This window comes from Fusarium musae, chromosome 4, assembly GCF_019915245.1.
Source record: "Fusarium musae strain F31 chromosome 4, whole genome shotgun sequence".
Taxonomy (NCBI): Eukaryota; Fungi; Ascomycota; class Sordariomycetes; order Hypocreales; family Nectriaceae; genus Fusarium; species Fusarium musae.
In genome coordinates this window covers 3,918,232-3,928,335 of record NC_058390.1, presented here as the reverse complement: position 1 = coordinate 3,928,335, position 10,104 = coordinate 3,918,232, and the positions used below count along the sequence as shown (strand labels likewise).

Here is a 10,104-nt window from a genome sequence, read left to right as displayed (position 1 = left end):
TTCCTGGATGGTCCTGTTATTTCTTCTCTACGTATTTCTACCAAGAGCCTTCAACATCAGAACCCAATGTGCCGTACCATTCGCCAAGTCTCTCACAGCCGACAAGGTCTCGAATTGCTGCAAGAGTGCATCCAGTAAAAGTACCCGATGATCTTGCCAGAGACGTGCTTGCGACGAGCCTGGTCATGATCCATGATACCAGCGGAAGTGGTGAGGACGAGGTGACCGAACTGACGGGCAGGGAGAAGTTGCCAAAATAAATTCGCGAAGGAGAGTTTAGTTACCACTGAGTTTAGACAGAACCTGCCTGAATCTTTTTATCATATTACATAGAACAAAGTTCTTGCGTTTATTGCTTCGCCAGACCAGGAACCAGACCAAAAGCACGATGGATTGGCTTAGAAATTCTGTCACATTAACGGCAGATTGCACAAATCAATGAACAGTGTGTAGATAGTTCAAAGAAAATGAAACGCTGTTCTACAAACGGTCTCACAATAGCGATGTCGAAAAGTCCAGCATCACGTGACGATAAGATAAGACTCCAACATCGTCATGCCCAAGCTTCCAGTCTATTTCTAGATCTGCCTGTCGCGTCGCAAGTATTGCTTCCCATGCTTCAAGTGCGCTTTCGCACACAGAACTCACAAACTTCATATAGAGACTTTCCAGCAACACTCGCAACATGAACGGTTCATCGCGCCCGTCCTTTGACCCCTCGCGCCTCACCAAAGCCGCCGCGGCCGAATATTCTTCATCAGCGTCCGAATCTGAAGACGAGCACCTCGCGCCAGGTCTCGATGCCGACAACGACTTCGGTGATTTTAACCCACGAAAGAGACGTCGTGTCGGTGGTAACAACAAAGAGAAGGCTGCGCTAGGCATCTTCGGCTCCGATAGCGAAGACGATGGCCCTGCGAGAAAGTGGAAAAGGACAACCTTGAGAAATAAAGGCATGAACTTTGTGTCAACAGGCGCAGGAAGCGATAAGGAAGATGGCGATGAAGATTCCGACGATAATCGGTCGATGCTTGGAAGCGCAATGGAACAGGACGATGAGGATGAAGAGGAGGATGAGGGCAATGCTGGAGTAGGACTAGGCTTCGGTGGTGTTGCACGCGGTTTTGCACAGAACGATACCCAAGACTCAAGTCGAAGCGCCAGTGCCGAAGCAACAGCTCGACCATCATTTCGAACCCGATTCGATGGCAAGAACCCTCTCGGTAGGGGCTTTGTCCCATCATCAGCAAACGATCCTGTCCTCAAGAACCCGCGCGACGAGGGCTCTCCAACACCACGTAATAAGCCACAACCGAGTGCTTTTGGCGCAAAGGGCAAGACGAACCCCAAGTCTTTTGGTGCCCGAATGATGGCAAAGATGGGCTACCAAGAGGGACAAGGTCTTGGTAAGGAAGGCCAGGGCCGAAATGTCATTATCGAAGCGAACCTCCGACCACAGGGTATTGGTCTGGGTGCTGTGAAGGAGAAGTCTGAACAAGAACGAAAAGAAGAGAAGCGGCAAGCAAGATTACGTGGAGAAGAGGTTATAGACTCGGACGAAGAGGAAAAGAAGAAACGAAAGAAGGCGAAGAAGAAGTCCTTGGGAGCTGCGTTCGACAGTGCAACGAGCACACCAAGACGACAGAAACCGAAATATCTTACGGCTGAGGAGCTCAAGGCTGCGGCTCCAGGTCTTCATATCCCAGATGCATTTGCCCCCATTCTTGATATGACAGGACCAGGAAGTAAAATGCTCACATCTACGAGTGGCATCATGACACCGACGACAGGAACTGCCACGCCAGAGTCGACAGAAGTGATAGAGGCGAGGAAGCTTGTCAAGAGAGCGCAAGCAGATTTGTTGGCCTTCTCTGATGAATGGAAGAGCTTGCAAGAGAGGAAGACGTGGATAGACCTCGAGCTCAAGGAAAAGGAGCAAGAGATGGATGATTTACGATCGGATTTCGAGAGATTACAGGTCTTTTCCGAATTGGTCAGCGGAGAACTTGCAACAGCCGACTGGGTTCAAGTCATTGGGTGTCTGAAGAAGGCTCTCGAACTAAAAGCCACGACATCAGAAATTGCTGACATTGCTGTTGCAGCTATCCACCCTTTCCTTCGAGAAGGAGACTGGGATCTCTTGAAAGAACCAACACGCTTCGCTTCAGATCTCAAAGAACTAAAATCACTACTCATGCCATCGACAACAAATGGTAAATCCGTCGGCAAGTGGGATTCTTCGGCAGCAGTCAATACAGACGACATCTATCGCCGCCATCACAAATCCACAACACCATATGAAAGCATGATGTACAAGAATTGGCTACCCAAAGCACTCGCGGCTGTTCGGTCGTGGGATGTCTTCGAACCGGAACAAATGCTCAGTGTCATGGAGGCATGGGATGACCTCCTACCATCGTTTGTCCGCGCGCAATTCATTGACAACATCGCCCGGAAGTTGGAAACAGCAGTATCAGACTGGAATCCCAAGAACAGACGTCAGCACCACAGTCTACCGCACATATGGCTATTCCCATGGCTCCAATACCTCCCCTCGTACCATCTCGACCCCAAGGGAACAGGTCTCGTAGCAGACGTCAAGAGAAAGTTCAGACAGCTCATCGACGTATGGGATTTCAAGGAGGGTCGCTTACCCGGTCTTACAAAATGGGAGCGCATCCTCGGCGATCAATGGCGACCGCTCGTGATGTCCCACGTCCTCCCGTCAATGGGCAAATATCTCCAGCGAAACTTTGCAGTCGAGCCAGCAGACCAGGAGCCGAGTCTTCCTGTGCTCAGGGGTATTCTGAAATGGACGCCCACGCTCGGCCGAAGGGTTATTGCCGAGGTGCTGATACAGCACTTGTTCCCCAAGTGGCACAAGACGCTCACGGAGTGGCTGTCGCTTGACGAGGTTGACTTGGGCGAGGTGGCGGATTGGTATGCTTGGTGGAGGGGGTTGTTGCCGGAGGATGTTATGGAGGTCAAGGGTGTGAAGGCGGAGTTTGATACGGGGTTGAAGGTCATGGCGAGGGCGGTGGCAGGGGCGTGATGATGGATGGAGATACGCAGATGGAGTGTCTCGGCTGAGCGGCGATAATGTAGCGTGGGAATATAGATTTCAGTAGGAGTTTATAGAAATGAATCATATGGCCATCTGGATAGATGGGTCACGTTGTCGGTTGTGTCTCAACCCTGATTTTCCTCAGCTTCGGTTGTTCCGTGAGTGATGTAAGGGTCTTTTGTTTATTGTCTGATACCCCTAAAGCAAAGCAGAACACTTGCTGATCAGAGATCTTAATCAAGTTTCCAAAGGAGCTCGGGAGTAGCTGGTATGTATCAGATCCCTCTGTGAAGTGACCCTATGAACAGAGACGTAGTGACCTCAATGCCCATCTCTCCCTCGTTCATATTCTGACCTGATACAAAGCTATAGCTTTTCCATCTCCAACGCGATGATCTAAAACATAGACAGAATATGTACGAGTCCATAAGCGTGGCTGTCTCAATTGCCACTCGTTCTCGAAGGTCTTCATCACAAGACGCTGCGTCTATCAGCAACAAAATATTTCGGTGTGACATTTAGAAGATGAAGTTTCAGATTTAGACAGATCTTCACGAAAATATCCGTTATAAGATATTGTTCTTCCTGTCGGTTGATAGAGATTAATGTGCAAGTTGAATCAAAGACATTGAGTTGCAGAATGGTGCACAGGGTCCTGGAGACTGAGAAATTCAGGTCGCCAACTCCGAAGACAGAAGAGCAATATGGCATCAAAAGTCCTATAAGAAGAATCTTTTCTCGCTCTTTTTTCAATCATCATCTTCATCGCACTCCTCTCTTTCAAGATGCATTATCTGAAGCTCCTCCTCGCTCTTCTGCCTGCCATCATCGCTGCTCCAACCGTGACAAACGATGATGATATTATCGAAGGCGCCTACATCGTCACTTTGAAGCAGAAACTTGACGAGAAAAAAGTCGAGCAGCACATCGATTGGGTTGACGGTATCCATAACGGAAGTGTTTTCCGTCGTGCTGATGATGGTGTCAAACTGGTCTGGAATGAGACGACCTATAAGGGTTACTCTGGAGACTTTGATAAGCAGACTATCAAGGAGATTAAGAAGAGCAAAGATGTAAGTCACTCTCTTCTGCTTCTGGTTGTTGGTACTGATGCTGCAAGGTCCTTGCTGTTGAGCCTGTTCGCAAGATCAATCTTTACGAGACTGTCACTCAGCAGAAATCGACCTGGGGTCTTGGCTCTATCTCGCATCGCACTCCTCATTTCAACGATTACATTTATGACTCAACTGCTGGAGCTGGAACGTATGCGTATGTTGTTGATACTGGTATTAACATCGCGCATGACGAATTCCAGGGCCGGGCGGCTTTGGGATACAATGCTTATCCTGGTGCTGACTTTGTCGATGCTAACGGTCACGGGACACATTGTGCTGGTACTATTGCTGGTAAAGAGTACGGCGTGGCCAAAAGAGCAAACTTGATTGCAGTCAAGGTGTTTCACTTGGGCAGTGTAAGTCTTCCACTCCTATATCTTTGGTCCTGCTGACAGTTACAGTCTCGGACTGATATCGTGCTTGATGGGTACAACTGGGCCGTGACCAATATCACCAACACTCCAGGCCGCAAAGAACAGGCTGTTATATCCATGTCCCTGGGCGGCGGTCGCTCAGACGCCTTCAACGCCGCCGTCCAAGCTGCCTACAGCGCCGGAGTCCATACCGTGGTCGCAGCAGGAAACGACGGCAAGGACGCTTACAACTACTCACCCGCCTCGGCCCCCAATGCCACGACCGTGGGAGCAATTGACATCAATAACAACCGAGCCAGCTTCTCTAATTATGGTGAGCTGGTTGATTTGTTCGCGCCGGGCGTGAACATCAAGAGTGCTTGGAATACGACCAACAGTGCTACCAAGACTATCAGCGGTACCAGTATGGCATGTCCTCATATTGCTGGGCTGTCGCTGTATTTGAGAGCCAAGGAGGGTTTGACGACACCTGAGAGTGTGGCGCGAAGATTGAAAGAGCTCGCGACGGCTGGTGTTGTTCAGAATGCTGGTAGTGGAAGTCCTAACTTGTTGGCTTACAATGAAGCTCCGCCGAGTTAGAATGAGGATGTTTATTTTGGTGTTTGAGATGGTGATAGACATAAACGATTGGGGTATCATAGGACACTCGTTCATTTCTTAGATACATTCGTTTAAACAATCTATGCTTTAGACATGCTTTTTGACAGTATTTATACAATTCGTTACTGTAATGTGCATTCATCGTCCTCGTGATACAACTTGGTTGGAGAGATATAGGGTAAGCAAGCAGGCGGTGATCGTCGTCAGGAAACTAAAAAGCCATGTGATTCACTGTTTCATGCTTTGCTTGAGGTTAGAGTTCAACCTGTGTCTCAATTCCTTGCCTATTAATTGGCCGGGTTATCAAGCCACGCAGAATCAAATGAGGGTGTCGATGTCAATGGTGCGAGCACAGAAAACGTGGCAGGGCAGGGTTGGGATGATGAAAGAGGCAAAGAGGAGGTCCGTGATGAGATAGCCGGTTCCGGGGGGGATCTTATAGCTCGCCAGTAATATCACCGACTGTCCAGTAGAGAAAATGGTTGATGAACTTGTGTAACAGTATGACCATGTTGTATAACCTACTGAGTGAGTTGAACTGTGAGATTAGCTGCTGTCATCATGCAGCGTAAATTACATTCAGATCCTTCTGCTTGCGTTCGCCCCTTTTCCTGTTTTGATTCGAGGCCTGCTTTCTCCACATAAGCCAGACGCATCCATCGTATGGATTGTATTGGTAGAAACAGCAAACAATAAACATAAGACAATGATACAATCAGATAAACAATTGGTGGTTCACATAGTGTATCGTATATCAATTCGATCGTGAGAAAAAAAAACGCTTCTGCAAGCCCAGATGTCACCCACCATCAGCTTCATCAATTCAACCGCTGCAGCCGCCACAAACATGGCGTGGATGGAATCAATTTCCCATGTGCTGAGTGTCGCGTGCGTGCGAACCTGGTCTTATCTCGGTATGGATTTTCAGCTGAGCCTCTAGTCCTGGCCTGGCCTGGCCCGGGAGCAAGAAAACTCAAGACTTGAAAAGAGGAGGCCAAAATAAATCAGTAAGAAAGTCCATAAGCTTAGGTTAAATTACCTAAATATTTTTATCACTTACAGTCAAGGTCTTCAGTTTTCTTACTCCCCTCCACTGGCTCGTGCTGTTCTGTGCTGATTATTGTTGGCGCTCTTTGCCGCTGCCGCTGCCGCTCGCTAAACCACTGGAGGCCCTCCTGTGCTCAGCGGTTGGCCACCTACTGTTTGCCTGCTTGTGATTGTGCCCGTGCCCGTGCTTCCTCAATCAACCACTCCCAGCTCCTCCATCGTGAGAGCCTGACATCACTGCAACTGACACGAACTGTCTGTTTGAATTACTCTTCGGAGGCTACTTCGGAGTCTTTTGCTTTTTTATTTTCCAGGCCACTATTTGCCTGTGTTTTACCATATTCTTGGCAACGAGTGATGCGACGCGACAGTCGTCATCTTGCTACCTATTGCTTTGCTTCCAGGTTCTCTACTTACCACAACCAAGGCAGCTTATTGATTGATTAGCCATTCTGGGAATGTTGCAATCTGACTCCTGACTACCTTATACTCTTTTACCTGTTATTCAGCTGTACAGGTACAAAGTTTGCCTGCGAAGGTGAGGCAAGTGAGTGCGCAACGACTGCTGAAACTCACTCTCCGCCCACCGACCTGACCCGCCTACGTCTGTCTGACTCAACTCGATTCGATGAAACTTGATTACATGATCCATTTCGACTCCTCCACAATCCAATCTTCAACCTTTCCCCCTCCGCCAAACGCTGGTCCCGCGGCAGCGACAGCGATAGCGAACACCGACCCTTCACCATGTTTTGGAGATTCGGCGGTTACGCCAACATCTCCACCATCGACACAATCCTCGATAAGCCAGATTTTACCCTCGAGGAGCTACTCGAAGAGACAGACTTGATCCAGGAGCTCAAGCAGCACAACTCAAAGCTCATCGAATACCTCCGAAGCGACAAGGTCCTCGATAACCTGCTCGAATATGTAGTCGCTCCAAAGCTCGAGACCGTCGAGTCTCCCGACGAGTCCACCGACCAAGAGGCCAAGGCCAAGAATCGCTTCCTCTCTCTCTCGCGACCGCGCGCATCATCCCGCGCCACCGACCCGGGCGACGATGAGGAGGAGCAGGAGAAGAAGCGCAATCGCTACGCTTTTGTAGCCTGCGAGATTCTTAGCTCCGATACTTGGTCCATCTACGAGGCTCTGGCTGAGAACAGACAATTGATTCGCGATTTTTGGAACTTCTTGTCCCGCCCTGCCCCGCTCGATCCCCTCCAGGCGAGCTACTTCACAAAAGTCAATGAGTCTCTGTTCGAGAAGAAGACCGAGGACATGATGGAATTATTGACGACTCTTCCTGATGCTGTCCCTAATTTACTCAAGCACGTTGAGTGTCCTATGGTCATGGACCTACTGCTCAAAATCATTGCCCTGGACCGTAATGAAGGTGGCCAGGGTGTGGTCGAGGTGCGAAATCTCCCCACTAATCTAATGCATTTGTGCTAACATCATGGCTTTAGTGGTTGTACTCCAAGGACGTCATCCCGAGCCTCCTCTCATGCCTCAGCCCCGAGAACAACTGGGTTGTGCAAACTGCCGCAGGTGACTTCATCAAGGCCATCATCACCATCTCTGCCAACGCCTCACAGAATGAGCAACAATGCATCGGCCCTAACGAGCTCACCCGTCAGCTTGTTTCCAAGCCATGCATCGAGCAGCTTATTGGGTACATGCTTGGCGGCGGCAACCCTCTGACTGTTGGTGTTGGTATTATTATTGAAGTAATTCGAAAGAATAACTCCGATTATGATCCCGACATGGGCACCGAGGCGAGCGCTGCGCCTTCCAGCCGCGACCCCATCTACCTGGGCACCCTTCTTCGCATGTTCGCCGAGAATGTCCCCAAGTTCATGAACCTGATTATGGATGTCCCCTCCAAGAAGGAGAAGATCGACTCGACCTTTGGCGTCAAGCTCGAGCCCCTTGGCTTTGACCGATTTAAGACATGCGAGCTCATGGCCGAGTTGTTGCACTGCAGTAACATGGGCTTGTTGAACGAGCCGGGTTCCGAGGAGCTGACAGCTCAGCGTGACATCGAGCGGCAACGTCTTCGTACTGAGGGCAAGTTGGCACCGGTCAAGGAGGAGGACCACTCCACTGACGACTTGACCATGCGAAGCGCTGCACCTGAAGAGAAAAGACGCCTCGAGGTCACTAACGCTGACGACGATGGTTTCGAGGAGGTTGAGCCCAGCAAGGAGATGAGTGAGGATACTTCTCATGAGTTTGTCAAGGCTGAGGACGACATTCCCGGCGCTTCTACAACATCACTCAGCAAGGATGAGGATGACTTTGTTGACGAGCCGCTGAGCCCTCCTCAAACGGGTGCCAAGGGTGATGAGACACGATTCGATGAGCCGGATTTGATGGTTGCACCGTTGTCGCCCACAAAGATCAAGACCGCTGAGCCCGCATCTACAGAGCCTGCTAAGGCTGACTCAACTGAGAAGCCCGAACCCAAGGAACCCAGCAGCGAAAAGATCGGAGAGTCCAAGCCTAAGACGACAGAAGAGGATGTCACAAAGGAGGACACCTCTGACTCTTCAGCTATCCTGACTCCTGCCCCATCCGAGCCAGAGTCCAAGGCTGAGTCTACGGATGCCTCCATCAAGGTTGAAGAGCAGCCTCGAGGTATCTCTCCCCAACCGGACGATATGCCTGCACCTCTTTTCTCCGCTCCTCCTCCACCGGAATCTGGAGCCGATCGCCCCCCACAAGCGGCTGAAAAGGCAGCTGTTGATGCCCAAGCTGCGACAGCCAAGACCTCTACTACGGAGACAAAGACTGAGGAGGCCAAGGGGGACAAGCCTAAGGAGGAGCAGCCTGCCAGCCAAGCCACCGAGGAACCCGTTGTTGGAGATTTCCTGAAGCTTCAATTCGTTGAACACCGTGTTGTTCCAACCATTCTTGTAAGTCAGCTGTGCCCTCCACTGATTGCCATCTAACATTGGCAGAACTTCTTCTTTGCATACCCCTGGAACAACTTTCTGCATAATGTTGTGTACGATATCGTTCAGCAAGTTTTCAACGGTCCCATGGACCGCAGCTTTAACCCCACATTGGCCGTTTCCCTGTTCGAAGCTGCGGACATCACAAGTGCCATCATCAACGGCCAAAAGGCTAGCGACGAGTCCCAGGCGAAGACCAAGACCCGCATGGGATACATGGGTCATCTTACCCTCATTGCTGAGGAGGTTGTCAAGTTCACCGAGCGCCACCCTCCGGAGCTCCTCTCGGAGACTGTTCTTGACCGAGTCATGAGCCAGGAATGGATCAGCTACGTTGAGGGATCACTCGCCGAGACACGCGAGCGAGACAATGCCATTCTTGGTGGCGTACGACCAGAGGTAGCTATGGGCAACCGGTCAATGGGTGGCAGTGGGCTTGGCGGCGTCGGCCTTTCTGGCTTAAGCGGAGGCTCTGGCGGTGGTGGTTCCAGTGCACTTGCGGAAGCTGGCCTTAACGGGGGAATAGAGCTCAGCCAAGACAGCGGAAATGGCATCGGCCCTTTCACTATCAGTGGGGCCACATTAATGTCCGGCTTTGGCAGCAGCAGCGATGAGGAGGATGAAGATGGGGACGAAAACGAGGAGGATGTCAATTCCGAGGTGAGTGGTGTTTCCGCTGAAGCTGAAGACGATGGTTCGGATCACGGCATCCCTGGATACCCTGGCATAGCAGAAACACTGGAGGATGTGATTATGCGGTCTCCTGAGACTTTTGCATCACGATTCCCTGACTTGGATTACCCGGAGGATGTGACAAAGGGGTCTCCTATGGACTTGGACGAAACTGTGGCACACAATCAGCGCTCATCTCAAGATGAAGAGCAACAGCACGCTGAGCAGGTTGAGGATGTCTCAAAACCAGAAGGCAACCCTTAGGAGGACGCACCTTA

General features: G+C 50.5%; 3 protein-coding genes across 3 annotated transcripts; all 3 read left to right on the top strand.

The window, feature by feature from the left end:
- Window positions 1-685: 685 nt before the first annotated feature.
- On the top strand, window positions 686-3,052 carry J7337_006143 (uncharacterized protein; the record flags this gene model as incomplete). Its single annotated transcript, XM_044823809.1, has 1 exon — window positions 686-3,052. The coding sequence occupies one exon, from the start codon at window positions 686-688 to the stop codon at window positions 3,050-3,052; it is 2,367 nt and encodes a 788-aa protein (XP_044682300.1).
- Window positions 3,053-3,849: 797 nt separating this feature from the next.
- Window positions 3,850-5,132, top strand: J7337_006142 (uncharacterized protein; the record flags this gene model as incomplete). Its single annotated transcript, XM_044823808.1, has 3 exons — window positions 3,850-4,137; window positions 4,185-4,535; window positions 4,581-5,132. 3 exons carry the CDS (start codon window positions 3,850-3,852, stop codon window positions 5,130-5,132), a joined length of 1,191 nt encoding a protein of 396 aa, XP_044682299.1.
- A 1,815-nt stretch (window positions 5,133-6,947) lies between these two features.
- J7337_006141 (uncharacterized protein) lies at window positions 6,948-10,090 on the top strand (the record flags this gene model as incomplete). Its single annotated transcript, XM_044823807.1, has 3 exons — window positions 6,948-7,613; window positions 7,667-9,115; window positions 9,161-10,090. 3 exons carry the CDS (start codon window positions 6,948-6,950, stop codon window positions 10,088-10,090), a joined length of 3,045 nt encoding a protein of 1,014 aa, XP_044682298.1.
- Between the last annotated feature and the right edge of the window lie 14 nt (window positions 10,091-10,104).